This window comes from Sarcophilus harrisii, chromosome 3, assembly GCF_902635505.1.
Source record: "Sarcophilus harrisii chromosome 3, mSarHar1.11, whole genome shotgun sequence".
NCBI lineage: Eukaryota > Metazoa > Chordata > Mammalia > Dasyuromorphia > Dasyuridae > Sarcophilus > Sarcophilus harrisii.
In genome coordinates this window covers 15214356-15228696 of record NC_045428.1, presented here as the reverse complement: position 1 = coordinate 15228696, position 14341 = coordinate 15214356, and the positions used below count along the sequence as shown (strand labels likewise).

The 14341-nt window shown below is 49.7% G+C and overlaps 1 protein-coding gene across 2 annotated transcripts in view; it reads right to left on the bottom strand.

Moving 5' to 3' along the window:
- Window positions 1-13777, bottom strand: part of TIPARP (TCDD inducible poly(ADP-ribose) polymerase) — a 43719-nt gene extending 29942 nt beyond the window's left edge. Inside the window, exons 1-2 of one of the 2 annotated variants that reach the window (XM_031957559.1) lie at window positions 13288-13777; window positions 8504-9472 (exon numbers count right to left, since the gene is read on the bottom strand). In XM_031957559.1, coding sequence (XP_031813419.1) covers window positions 8504-9417 — 914 coding nt within the window. In that variant the 5' untranslated portion in view covers window positions 9418-9472; window positions 13288-13777. Of the gene's footprint in view, window positions 1-8503; window positions 9473-11513; window positions 12128-13287 lie in introns of those variants that run through there. The other variant, XM_031957560.1, reaches the window with a different exon arrangement.
- Between the last annotated feature and the right edge of the window lie 564 nt (window positions 13778-14341).

The window sequence follows — 14341 nt, the reverse complement described above, 5'->3', positions numbered from 1 at the left end:
TAGATCACTCATTCATCTTTCAACTCCTTTCAATTAAATTTCCAGCTGAAACTGTACTGGTTGTTCTCTTTCCCTCCCTTTCTCCCCCTTCCCCCTTCTGTCTCTGTTCCTGTTTTACAAATAAGTAAACCAAACCATTTTTGTTTTCTTGGCAAAGTTCCTGAAATGATTTGCCATTACCTTTTCCTGCTCATTTTCCAACTGAGGAAACTGAGGAAAGCAGGGTAAAGTGATTTTCCCAGGGTCCCTCAGCTAACAAGTGTCTGAGGCCAGATTTAAACTCAGATCTTCCTGACTCCAAGCCTAGTACTACATGGCTTCCCTATAATAATACAAAATAGAATGTAAAGATGATAGCATTATCATAACTGTGAGGATCAAATATTTCTAAAGCACTTTGAAAATCTAAAAGTGTTGTTATATAAATACTCCTGTTTTTACAAATATAGTTACTTTATTTGCCCTTGTAGGGGTAATACTTTGTCTCTCTCTGCTGTTAAATCTCATTTTTTCTCCTACTTGACCTCTAAGTATCTTTTGACAACAACTAACAATCCTCTTCAGCCTAGATTCTCTCTTACACTGCACTTCTAACCTTTATTCCTTTCCACTTCTTAGTTATGCCCCTAGTGGGTACCCTTGCTCCCCCCAAAAACTGTCTTCCCCCATTAGAATGGAAGCTTCTTGAGGGCAGGGATTGTCTTTCTACTTAACACCTGGCACCCAAGAAGCCTTAAGGTTTTTAAATAAATGTTTATTGGCTGACTGATTGATTCTCAACACTTAGTATCATGCTTGATACTGTAAAGGTTGAATAAATGCAATTAACTGACTCTTTAGTCTCTTTCTATCTGTCTAATTGCTTTGAAAGTCTTTACTGGATCATGATGCCCCTTCACTCCAGGCTCTCTACTGTACCTGCTTTTTCTTTTCTCATCATTTGGTTTCTGAGAATTTCCAGGGCTTCACTTCTCATCTCTACAAAAACAATTCCTAAATATTGATAAACAGTCTTAATTCTCTCTCTTGGGCTTCGGCCTTGCATCGCCACCTCAACCTCCACATATTCACCAGAGAACTCCCCAGATTTCCCTCTAAATTCCCTATTCCTACCCATTTTTTAGCTTTCTTGGGGACAGCACCATCCTTCAAGTTACCCAGTTCATAACTTTGAAATTATCCTTGATTTTTTAAAGACTTCTTCATTTTTAAAAATTCTGACTTCAGTACCAAATACAATGAGCCTTTCCATATATGTTGCAGAATGAGATGATTATACATCAAACTGCAAATCTGATTTGTAGAACTTGACTTTCTTTTCAGTATATAATAAATCCAACACCTAATTTTCAAAACTGCTGTGACTGTCTGAGATTCCTTTGCTGCCTTTCCCTCCTCCTCCTCCTTCCCTTTATTCTTTTCTAAAACCGGGAACCTTATCTCTAGCCTCTCTCTTTCTCTGAATTTCCCCTCCAGTTGGAAAAAGGAAAGCAAAACTCGTGACAAATCTGCAAAATCAAGCAACACAAATTGCCAAGTTGATCATAATTGAAAAGATGCCTCACTCTCTATCTTGAGTCTATCATCTCTCAGGAAATGCATAAACAACAGGCTTCATTTTCAGTGTCCTTTTCCTTCTCCCTCACACCTGCTGTAGCCAATCAGTCACTTGACAACTTCCCTATAGGTACTCCTTTTCCCCCCATGGCCCCCAAGCTAATTCAGTCCCTGTTTCCCAGACTATTACAACTGCTGCCTGGAGGAAAGGGGATCCCTTATCCAAACTGCTGCCAACATAATCTTCCAGAATCACAGATCTGACCATGTCACCTCCAACGTCCCCCCATAACTACTTGGAATCCACCCGACGCCTCATTTTGACCTGATGGCCCTCCCTCCACTCTGCTCCAACCTGTCTTTCCCCCTTCATCACCAGCTTCCCCCCCCCCCTCCCCAATACAGGCTACAAGCCATCCCCACCCAAGTACTCCATGTTCTCTGAACTCAACATTCCAGCTGCCTCCTCCATACATTCAGCAGCCATCCCCCATGCATTCATTCTTTCTTTATCTGCGCTTCTCAGAATCCTTCAAATACCTTCTTTCTGTGCCTTTGGAAAGAGAGGCTCCCTTCTCCTACTTAGAAATGTTCCCTCTCCTCGCTTAGTGTAAGTAGAGGCACTAGGGAGCTCCGGACACAGAGCCTGCACTTGCTCCCAGAGAACAAGAATTGTTTTATTTTTGTCTCTCTCACCGGTCCCTGCCATGAGAGGTAATAAATGTTTGTTGAATTGAAATTAGTGGATGATCTTCTTCACTTATGGTCCCTGAACATTTCCCCCATCTCCTGGCTACCCTTGGGCGAGGGATTCCCAGAGTTGGACCACACCCAGTCAGCCAGCAAGCCCCTGGCTAGCTTTGTGGGAGCGGCCTTATGTTTCTGGCCTAACTTCTGAGAAACCAGGATGGCTGGGATGCCACAGGAAGGCAAGAGAGGAGGGCTTCTGTGGGGCATTTTACCCACAACAAAGCCACCCCCCCCCCCCGGGCTTCTCTGATGACAACTCATTGCCCTTTGCTTTCTCCTGATAAGGGAGCGGGCGTGCATCTGGGCCCAATAGATAACCCATAAGAAACTTCTGATTGACTCCTCATCTTTACCTCTGGGAGCTTGGTTTAATTGCCAGGAGGACACCAGGGGAAAAAATGACCTGGAGCCAGGTGACAGCTGCTTCTTCCCAAGACCCAGAATTCACTTCTTGATGGGGGTTTTAAAAAAAAAAAAAAAGATAAAATCAGAAAAGAAATGATGGAGTGATTGCTGTTGATCCTCCAGATAGCTCTACCCAAGGGCAAGGAACTTCTCTGGATGCGAGAGATAGAAGCCAATTAAGTTTTATTTCATATGTAAATAGCAGTACAAAGAGGTACAGAGAATAAATTCATCGGGAGCATTATTCTCCAGCACCAGGCAGCCCATTTGCAAAGTCACTTCAGGCACATCTTGCTTACAGAGAGACTCCCTCTTCTCTTCTCCTCTCTTTCTTTCTCTTGCTTTTTAAAAATAAATTCATACCCATCCAGCTGTATATTCAAGAAATACCAAAATGTCATAAGGCCTAGTGAGCGAGTTTCAGCTGTTCGCTGTTCTCCAGTCTTATCAATAACACATAATGAGTTAGCTCATACATTGCCACAGCTGTGCAGACCATGGAGCTAACTCGTTTAATTTAGCGATTTGGGCAAGGCAGAAGTAAAGGCAGGAGTCCTTGGGGGGTGAGGGGCTGGGGAGGGGGTGAGATGGTGGGGATGAGGGAGGGAAGGCGAATTAGAATAAAGGGCATAGGCTAAGGTACCAGGAAGTGTTCTGGCAGTTTCTCCTCATCATCATCCATCAATCAATGGATCAATCAACACACAATTACTAAGGGCCTACTATGTGCCAAGGACCATTCTAAGATCCCAAAGGGCAGCTCTTGACCTGGGGAGCTTACAATCCAACGGGAGAGAGAGTGAAAACAAAGCAAGCTCCATCCAGGATAAATGGGGTGACCAGCTTGGGGAAGGCTGCCTGTACAAGGGTTCCTGCCTGCCTGGGAAGTCACCTGATGGTGTTATCCCCAGGAGCAGAAAAGCACTCTCACAAACAACCCCAAACCGAGAATATGACAACACTCTGAGCTTAATCCTCCAGCAAGATCAACTCCCTTTTTTTGTCAACAACGGCCTGGTTTCTAAAGGAGGAACAGAAGCCTGGGCTTGGAGCGAAGGCCAAACAATACCGGGGATTCTCGTGTTCCCTTCCCTTCGGGTCACACGGGGACCTGCCCGGAGAGCTCCAAAGGCAAGCCCCTATATGGAGTGGTCCCCCCTTCCAGAACACTCCAGCTCCCCTCACACAGAGGGCCCCGGCCAGATGGGGGCCGAGATTTGAAAGCCAGATTAGCGCAGCCTCCACCAACAATCCCAATCATCCGCAACAATACTGGGCCGATTAGTGTGGGGCTTTTAAAACTGCTGAGTTCTGCCGTCCAACTATTCCCTCCCACTGACAGCCAGCCTTAGCCCGTCACAGGAGCCCTTCTCTCAGGCCCCAACAAAACATTCAGTTGTGTGCGGGGTTCTCCCCCCCAAGAGCGCAAGGTCCCGATCTGGAAACACTCCAGGGTCTACCCGAGGCTCAAAGGGAGGTCTCGGGGCTGGATCTGCGGAGGTTGGGGGCCGGCCCTAAGGCCGGCAGATGCACAGAGGCAGAAAGTCCATGGCAAACCCTATGGTCTCATCCGTCAGGCCGAAGGCCAGAAGGGGGAAGGGGGGCAAAAACTGTTCCACTTAAAACACGCCAGTTAAATCAGCAGGCACTAAATTCTGCTGAACATGTGCTCCCGGAAAAGGACCCTAGGCTGCCATCCAATAGAACTTTGTCATCAAATGAAGGCCGCCTGCCTTTTGGGGTTAAGTAATATTTAACATCTTCCCACCCCGAACCCGGCTCGTTCTCCACGGGGGGGCTGCCAGGGGCCCGGAACCCGAACTCTCTGTAAAGTCCACCCAAGGACATCATGGAGCGCGGCGCGGTGGCCACTCGGTTACCAGGCCACATCAACTGCTGCAAACAAGCACCACAAACAGCCGCCACCCATGGGCCGGCCCGGCGGCTGCCGGGACTTGGCCCTTGCCCAGTGCCGAGCAGGGCTCTTCCGGGTTGTAGGCAATCTGCATAGAGAGACCAGCTTTACAAGCCTGACCACAAGAGATTAATAAGCTTGAGCCAAATAATGTGGTAACCATGTGAACTGGGCTGCGCCGGCTTGTTTGCGATCTCTCGGCAATGCCGTTATCTGCATCTTGTTGCTAGGAAACCCAACATCGCCGGGGAATACAAGGAAAAGCAGGTTGCACTGACCACAGGTCGGTCCCCTGTCCCAAGTCCCGGGAGGGACCTTTAGCCTCCCATCTCCATTAAAAATATCACTGTCCATGTTGTCATCGAGGGCAACAACAACAATAATACTCACTTTATAATTAGGAAACACACTGGTTTTTTTTGCTGGGTCATGACCCACAATGTGGGATCCGAGGTAGGGAACTCCTTAATGTGAAACCTCCCTCTGAATCACTGCGAGCATTAGAAAGCTGCCTGAGGCACTAAATGACTCCTCCAGGTTGACCCGGCCAGGGGAAGCAGGATTCAAATCCGGGTCTACCAGCCCAGCATTAAGCCACCCTGTCAGTGAGCACCACCCCCTCCTCCCACATACACCCCCAGAGACATGTATCCACACACATGTACAGAGACATGTGCACACGCATGTGCAGGTTCCTACACAAACACAATCAAGTGAGAATTCTATTGCCCGAGTGTATAATACACTTTATCCTCATTAAAACTATTTTTAAAAGCCAGCACCCGCTGTGCCAGCTTTGTAACTACTCTGCGAGAGCTGCTCAAAGGTCAGCTTCTGTACTTTAGCCCGGAACAGCCTTTCAGAAAGACTAGAACACAGAATGCCCCCACACAATGACCTCAGCCTGGTTCCTGGATCTTTCTGGAATCCAACGGCTTCTCTTCCCCTCTCACTTTACTCATGCTAACAGAATGCCATGTCTTTGACAGTGACCTTGAGAAGTTTCTTCCTGGCCAGTTCAACTACAGAGAAACTCGGTGGATTAAGATGCTGAAAGTTTACCAGCCTGAGCCCTGATGGAGATGGAAGGATTAAAGAGGCTGGGAGGGTTGGGTAATTTGTTTGGTGGTTGTTTTTTAATCAGTCAACCTGGTCACATCAATTTAGAACTGCTAGCTCCTGTATACCCTGGTAGGATTTGGAAAATAGAGCTGTATGCTACAGAGGGCTTAAAAAATCAGAAGAAAAAAGAAGTCATTTTCTCCTAACTGATGATGAATTTTTCCTCAGAGGAAAAATGGTAGCTTTTTAGAATCATAAGATTCACCAGCAAAATCCTGATTATCCCATCAAAAGAGAACTAGGGCAAAAGATACTTAGAAGATGAGAAATTTCTGTTTAGCAAATAGTTCCCACACAGCCTGACTTCTGCCTTAAAGCAGCTTCACAAACAGTCCTCATGCTCACTTTTTCCCTAAATTTTTCATTTAGAAAAGGCACAAAATGCAATCTCCTAATGCTCATGATCATTGATGAGCTGAAGGATGACAACCTAATTGCAGTGAGTGACTTCATCATCCCTCAATCAGCCTCGGTACTCAACCTCATCACTATTCCTGCCTCTCCAATTGGAGAGTAGAGTCATGAACTCCTACACTTAAGGAGGGATGTTTGGCTCAGCTAGCTTGTCACCTGGATGTTCTGCTTGGGGTTTCTCCACCATGCTCCCATGTTGGGGACCTTACTCAGCACCTCCACCCTAGTAAGACTGGAAACTCCTGCAGGACAAAGATTGTCTTTCTTTTTCTTATTTTACATTCATTGTTAAGTACAGAGCCTGGCATATAATTGGTGTTTATTCATGTATATTGGACTAGCTAATTGGGCAGTGGATAGAGTACCAGGTCTGAAGTCAGGAAGCCTCATCTTCCTGAATTCCAGTGTGATCCTAGGCAAGTTACTTAATCCTCTTTGCCTCAATTTCCTCATCCATTTTTTAAAAATGGAGAAGGATACTCCACTATCTGCCCAAAAAACCCCTTTGAAGTCCCAAAGAGTTGGACATGACAAAAAAATAACCAAACAACAAATGTGTGTTGACTGACTGGCTCCCTCCCCAAAGATAACATAAACATCTGCCTCTTTTCAGTTAAAAAAAAAAGTGAACATATTGCATATGTTGACAGATAGGATCACTGAGTTAGCCGATTTCTTAACCATTTTTCTTTTTTAAGAGGGAGGGGATCACTGGAAAGTTTCTCTAATTCCGGTGATCAACCTGAGATCCCTTAACTTGGTTTAAGTATTTCAGTGTAACTGAATATTGGCCATCCTATGTACATTATTTTATGCACTTAAAAACCACAATTCTGAGCAGGAATCCAGAGCCTTCACCAGCCTGGCCACGAGGTCCAAGACAGCAAAAAGATGAAGAACTCTGGGGTTCCAGAGTCCCTCATTGGAACAGAGTGAATGCTGAAATGAACCAAGCAGGAGGACATGCTTTGAGCATGGTGGTAAGCCCTCCAAGTCTCTCCAAGTCTAGGACAACAATCCTCCAGCTGGAAACCGAATGAGCTCCCCACTCCCAGCTTTCTCTTTTGCTTTTCAGCCCTTACTGTCCTTCCAGATTAATCCATCTGGAATTCCCAGACTTCTTTCATTGCTATTCCAGAGAGATGGTGTCAACTCTTGGTCATCATTAACAATCACTTCTTACTCAGACTCAAAGAAAGAGAAATCTTAAGGCTACAAAAGAATGGTTTTGGTCCAATAGCTTTGCACATTCTTTCTTTTTTTTTTTTTTTTTTAAATTTCATGGCCCTCTGTAGTTTTTCCTCTTTGTTTCAAAGTTCAGCAGAATTAGAACATGGAGACAAATTCTCTGTCAAATACAGTTCCCTGGACGTTCACACTGAAAGAACTGGACCATTTATCTAAAGGCTTCTTATGTAAGGTACCAGAGCTTTTCTCATAACAGACAAAGAAGCCTACCTTCTGACCTCATTAAAAATCGATGAAACTACAGTTAAAATATGTCCTAGGCAGAGGCTTTCAACCAATGGTCCATGTACTTATTTTCTTTTTTTAAAATAATCACCATATTTCACTGTAAATGGTTTCCTTTGTAATTCTCTTTTATCTAAGAAACATTTGCTGGAAAATGATCCAAGTTTTACCCATTTGCTAAAGGGGTTCATTGCCACAAATAGAACTCCTGTTCTTAGCTAAGGGGCATTAAATAATTATCATAATGACTAAAAAAAAGCTTTAGGGTATCCAATAAAAGGGAAAAATCAAAAGAATTTGACTAAAAACTTTCTGATGTCAACAAGGTACTGAGCCAAGAGCTTTGTCTGATAGAAGGAAAAAACATCAAAAGGGGTTTGTCAAGTTGGCTGAATTATTTGTAACTAGTCACAGCTCAGAACATGTTGGTTTGGGTGGGAAAATAATCTCAACGTGTGCCCCACAAATCACGTGGCAGGTTTTACTGTTCTAGAAAATCCCAATATCTAAAGCCAAATGTCAACACAAATTGAGAGAATGACAAAAGTTTCACCTTAGGATTCTTTTAAGTAGCAAACTCTGCACTGAAAATGATTTCTTGGCTCACAGAATTCAATACACACCCAATTCAGTAAGAAAAGCCTTGCATAAAATACGATATATTTTCATTTTCCAAATGCTAAAGCCCCAGTGACCTTGGTAAGTAATGAGTATGAGCTGTATCATAAGGAGAAGTCAGAATCGTTTAAACAATTCTATTCTTTTAAAAGGAACAGGGGAAAATCCCAGGGAGAACAGTCTGCTCTTTTGGAGCAGAATGGACAGCTAGCCAGCAGTGGGCCGGGGGATGAGCGGCCACTTACGTACCTGTACTTCAGTCTAATTCTGTCATTGTCTGGGTTGCAGAAGAGCCTTTCCAAGTGCTCCTGAGAATCATTGGTCACGCTCTGCCACGTCTGGCTGGCCGTCCTCTTGACTTGCCAGTGGTAGGGCAAGACCGTGTGATGCTTTAAGCAGTCGCTGCCGTAAACGCAACAGCCCTGCAAGAAATCCATACAAATCTCAATCCCGTTCTCCTGGTGCGTGTGATATTGTAACTGGTTCAGCAGTTCAAAAACCAGATCGAGGGAAGCCTCCTCGCTCTTACCCTGGAAGAGTCCAGTATTCAACTTGTTGCTGGTGTTTAAGTTATATTGGAGGACGTAGTTGTCCTGTTGAAACAAACCGGGAATACACTCCATCGCCTTCTCCGCACAGTCAGGACTGACGGGAACGTCGCTGGGGGCCGCGTGCAGGAGGGCATCCTGGAAGGGCCCCACGGCAGGATCGGGCACGGTTCCGTTGCTAGTTTCTGATGGGAAGCCGTGGTCTTGGGATGGGACCACCTGCTCCGTATCCTCCGAGGAAGGTTCCGCTTCTGCTATTGGCGCTCCAACATCCGCCCCTCCTGGCAGCAGAATGCCCACGTCGCTGCCCACTGGTGGGCACGGCGAATTCATTCCCAATGTTTTGTTCACAGTTGGCTGGCACAGGCTGCTACCGCCATTTCCACTCGGGTTCACGGGCATGAAAACTCCATCGAGGGAGCCCGATTCTAGTAAGGTGTTTAATATTGGTCTCAAGGTTCTCAAAGTTCCTGTGCTGAGTCTCTTCTGAACCTGCTTTTTCTTGAAACAAGTCTTCACCGGAGAAATCTTCTCAGACAGTCTCACCTGGCAAGGAAACTCATCCGAAGGACAATGAGGCTGCACAATGCAGGCCGCCTCTGTCTCGGCTTCCATCTTTTATGAAGTCCAGAGAGTCACCTTCTTCCCTATTCAAAGATCAGACCGGGACCTAGGCAGGAAGAAAAGCGTCTCAATTAGAATCCTCTATCAATCATTGATCCGGGCTATCCCATTACCTTTGTCATCAGCTGCCTTTGCTAACAGGTTCATTTGCAAACCGATGTCACGTGGAACCCTATCTCAGACACTTAATAGCTTTGCAACCCCAGGCAAATCCCTTCAACTCTTTCAGCCTCACTTTCTGCATCGATCAAATGACCCCACTCTCCCCTACCTTGCTCTTATGAATTAGATCAAATGATGAGATAAAATGGGTCTGAAACACTTTGCAAATCTTTATTATTGTTGTTCTTTGCTCTGGCAGGAGGGCATGAGTATGGAACACTGCTTAGATTTTTTGGATGGTCTCATCCCCTGGTTTTTCCTCTAACTGTTTTATTCCCTGTTATAAAGAGTGGAGGGAGTGGGCAGATTATATCAGGAAATCAGGGTGGTACAAAAAGAATCTCTCACTAAAAAGGTGAAAAACCTACTAACTCATTCATTCAACACAGTATTGCCAAGCCAATGTATGCATTAAGCACTTAGTCCTCCCAGGTTCTATGTCAGGTACTCTGGAAGATGCTCAATCAATCAGTCAATTACTCAAACCAATACTAGTCTCTGCTTTCCAGAATCAGAAAATGTGGACAAACTAATACCCATCCCCTGAACTCCCTGGTATTCTATAAGGCAGAAGAGGAGATAAGGAGCTCACTCAGGTGAGAGGGATGACAGCTCATACAAAGACACAAAGAGGGCAATGGAAAAAAAAGGGAGTATGGGTAGCAAGGATTCTCCAGGGAAAAGAGAATTCACAAAATGCTCCTCTGGAAACAGATGTACCAAATCCCATCTTTTCTAAAGCCAATTTCAAATTTCACCTGGGCATCAGGGGCTCCGAACAGGTGGAGCCGTTCCAAAGGCTTGACCACAAGAAATTATGATGGAATTATTGCCTTCCCTCCTCACTCCACAACCCCCAATGTTACTCCTGATTTAGGAGTGGGAGAAAAGAGGGTCAGCCAGCAACAGTGACATCCATTACTATTCGTAGCTATGTCAGAAAAAGAAATCTTGCTTTCCAGAAAACCCTTAGGAAGAAAGGAAATGGGATTCATTCTGGAAGCATCGGTGAAGTGCCTACTGTGTGTCGAGTAGTGACCCAAGTCCATCAGCCTTGCAGAAAAAGGTTCTGAGAGGAAAACCGGGAACTTCACAAGAACCCAGAAGGAAATAGACACGCATGTTCTCCTGTCAATTAACCTGCGACTGTCTATTCCTCTAAAGCGCTGGACTCGTCTACAATGGAACTCCCCAAGCTTTCGGGAGACATCCGGGAAGACGGAGACGCAGAGACACCCGCAAGAGCTCCGAGTCAAGCTGCTTCTACCCCCCCCCCCCCCCCGAGCTTCAGCCGCCCGGAGGGGGAGGGAACCTAGCCCGGGGGTCGGTGGGAGGCTCATCATGCACTGGGGAGACCAGTCCCACGGGAAAACATTTCCGCCCCTTCCCTCCCCCGGCAGGAGAAGTTGTCAGCCAAAAAAAAAAAAAAAAAGGGGGGGGGGATTTTAAAAAGAAAAGGGAAAGAGGGCAGGCTGCGAGGCACCGAGATTCACAAGTGCACAATGTTACAAAAGGCGGAAGAAGCTCCGGGGGAGCTGGGCCCCAGGAGGCCGCCCGAAAAGGTGAAACCGACATCAGTCATCAATCGGTGGGAAACGGGCCAACCAGGGCTTCGTTCCTCCTGCCTTAGCGACCTCCCCGCAGGGACTGGCTGCTCCGCCGCGGAACAGCTCTCCCGGTGCCCACCACGCCCAGCGCCACCGCGGAGGGGGCCCGAAACTCGCCCTCTCCTCCCTGGGGACCCGGCCAGCCCCGACCCAGCCCCGAACAGCCGCCTCCCGGCGGGGACCGCCCCCAGCTCCCGGCGCTAGCGGGGGGCTGGGCGCTCGGGCCCCTGCGGAGGGGATGCGGGAGCCGAGGGCCACGGGGGGCGAGACTCGGCCCGGCCCGGGTCCCCGCGCTCCCACAGCCTGCAGCTCGCTCACCTCCAGCCCTTTGTCCTGCAGCTAAACTCCCCCCCCGTTCCCCGGAGCGGCGGCGGCAGCAGCGGCGGCGGCGGCAGCTACGAGCTCCTGGTCAGGTGCAAAGCCCGGAGCCTCCCGGGCCGCTCAGAACCTGCATGCCCTGCAGTTGCGTGTGTCAGCGGCGGGCTGACTCACAGGCACTTAGTTGCACGCAGCCCCGGCGCTCTCCGCCACAAGCACTCGCATCCTCCCGGGAGGGATGGAGGAGGAGCATCCAGCGTCCCGGTCCTGCACTGCCTCCTGCCGGCCTCTCGCGGGAAGGCAATGGCCGGGCCGGAGCCGGCTCGCAGCCCTCAGCAGCTCCAGAACCCCCAGGCGGAGACGCCTCCGACTAAGTGGGCGGCACCGCGGCCGAAGCGCCGGGAGCAGCGGGGGCCGGGATGGCCCGCTCCGCGAGGAGGCAGGATGGGAAGCCCACGCTGGCCCCCAGGCAGGGCTGCTCTTAAAGGGGCCCCCGGTTCTGAGACTACACATCCCCCTCCCCCCCAAAAAATTTCCTCCTAGTCCATTTGTCCCGGGTTAATTTCCTTCCTGTGGAAATTAAACCTTTTTTTTTTTTTTAAACTCGAAGGCTCAACATTTACAAGACCAAAAGAGAAAGGGGGGATTATATATTATATTATTACATACATACGTATGTATGTAATAATATAATATTATTATATAATAATAATATATATGTTTATGGGGAAAAAAACTGCTCCTGCTGCTCTAAAGGGCTTGGGAGGAGAAAGAGATAAGAGAGAGGGAGGGAGTGGGAGATAGGGGAGAAGGAAAGAGGTATAAAACGAGAAAGAGAAAGAGAGAGATACAGGAGGAGAACCTTTAAGACAGATTTCTTGTACAGTCAATCGGAATACCAATTCCCATCCTGGGCACTGCCCGCCTGGGACGAGCAAGGTCAGCGAGGAGCAGCGGGGATACTACCTCTTTCTAAGCGCACGCAATTGCCTCCCCTCCCCCAAGGAGGCCAAAGAACTTCCCAGGGTGGCTGGCCCCGGAGAGAAGCTTCCCAAACCCAGAGGTCAGAAAGCCCCCCTCCCCCCCCAGCAAAGGTCCTTAAGAGTCAAAGCAACATCTGCCCTGCCCCGCTCTGCCCAGTGCAAGTCCTGGTGCACTCGGACACGCTGAGGGACAGAATGACATCTGAAGGGACAAGAGGCAGCCCGGGAGGACGCAGTCCCATTTTTTTCCGTTGGCAGGGGCTCCGAGTAACCCAGAAGGATTGGGCTGGACCGTCTCAACCTTATAAAAAAGGGGGGGGTTCTCCCCCAGATCCAGAGGACTGGGGAAACAAGAGCGTTGGGAGGGAGGATAGAAAGAACCGGGAGCGGACTCCCCAGAACCTGGCCGGCCCCCGTGCCCTCCAGGAGCAAATCATAACAATAGGACCCCCGACAGGACCGGGCGCCCTGCCTATCACTGCTCTTCTCTCCCTCCCCTCACTCCAGAGCTCCTGCCAGCCCCAGAAGCAGCCACTCTCCCCCTGATCCCCCAAACTTTTTCAGCCCTTCCCTCCACCCCCTCCCCTGCACGCCGGGAGCCGGGGGGAATTCTCGCTCTTCCACCCTTGGGGGGGGGGGAGGTGAGATGGAAGGTCCAGAGCAGGCAGAAGATGCTGGCGGAATGGGGGAGGGGGCCGTGGCAAAGGCGGTGGGCGAAGACGGTGGTGGGGAGGGTGACGGTGCCCACCCAGCCCCCCTCTTCCCCCGGCCCCCAGTCAGATTCTTTTTACCTGCACCAGCAGCTGCGGGCACCGAGGGACGGGGCCGGCCGGCACCGCCAGGGACGTGATCCGAGCCGCCGCGGCTCCCCACGGAGATGAGGCGAGCCTCGGAAATATCCTCCCGACCCCCACCCCCGGGCCGTCCGGAGCCGGAGCTGACTGGCTAGGGCTGGCCACCGGGAGGACGCGCGGCCGCGCCGGGAGCAGCCTGGGCATCTAGCACGCGCAGGCTCCGCGCTCTGGGCTTCCCTGAGTCACCATGCCCGGGTGGAGTGTGCAGGAGCCTGCTGCTCTCGCGTGGAAGCGGCGGCGGCGGCAGCAGCAGCAGCACCGGCAGCAGCTCCGCTCGCTCCGCTCGCCCAGTCTCACTGGCTAAGCTGCTTTAAAGTGTTTCCTGTAAAGCACTCTCACGGCCCCCTCACGACGAGGGGCGGAGCGAGCGCAGGAGGCAGGCAGGCAGGCTGGCTGGCGAGCAGCCGGGGAGGGGGAGGAAGACTGAGAGCCGGGAGAGTGGCTGCCGAAAGGGGCTGCCCTGCCCCGTTCTCACACCTCCGCCCGCAGGGCCCTCCCCCCGTGCGTGTGCTTGTGTGTCCGTGTCCGCGTCGGAGCCCGGCCGGGCCCCGTGTGCGTCCGTGTGTGTGTGCATGCGCCGCGGAGAAGGAAATGTCCTTGGGGGCTTGCAGGCTGAGCTACTTGCAGGACGCTGCGTGCGTCGGCAAGCCTTGTAGGGAGCACGGGCCAGTCACCCTGTTCCCGGGAGGGCGCGCGAGCTCCGCAATAGGTAGACAGGGAGGATATGAGCTCAAAGCCCCGGTATTTATTTTCCCCCTTTTCTTCTTTTCTCAGGTCACGTTGAACCGAGTTTTTTTGTTTTTTTTTTTTAAGCAAACTCTGCCCGTCATACTGCCGCCTCCTCCCCCTGCCCCCTCCCCCCAGGCTCATCTCCCGTAATTAGCTTCCCAGTCCCAGCAGAGTCAGCCCCGGCCCCGGGCCGGGAGCCAGTGCTCCTCCTCTTACACAGGCAGCTCCTGATATTTCCGCCGTGCGAATCCCCGAGCTCTCC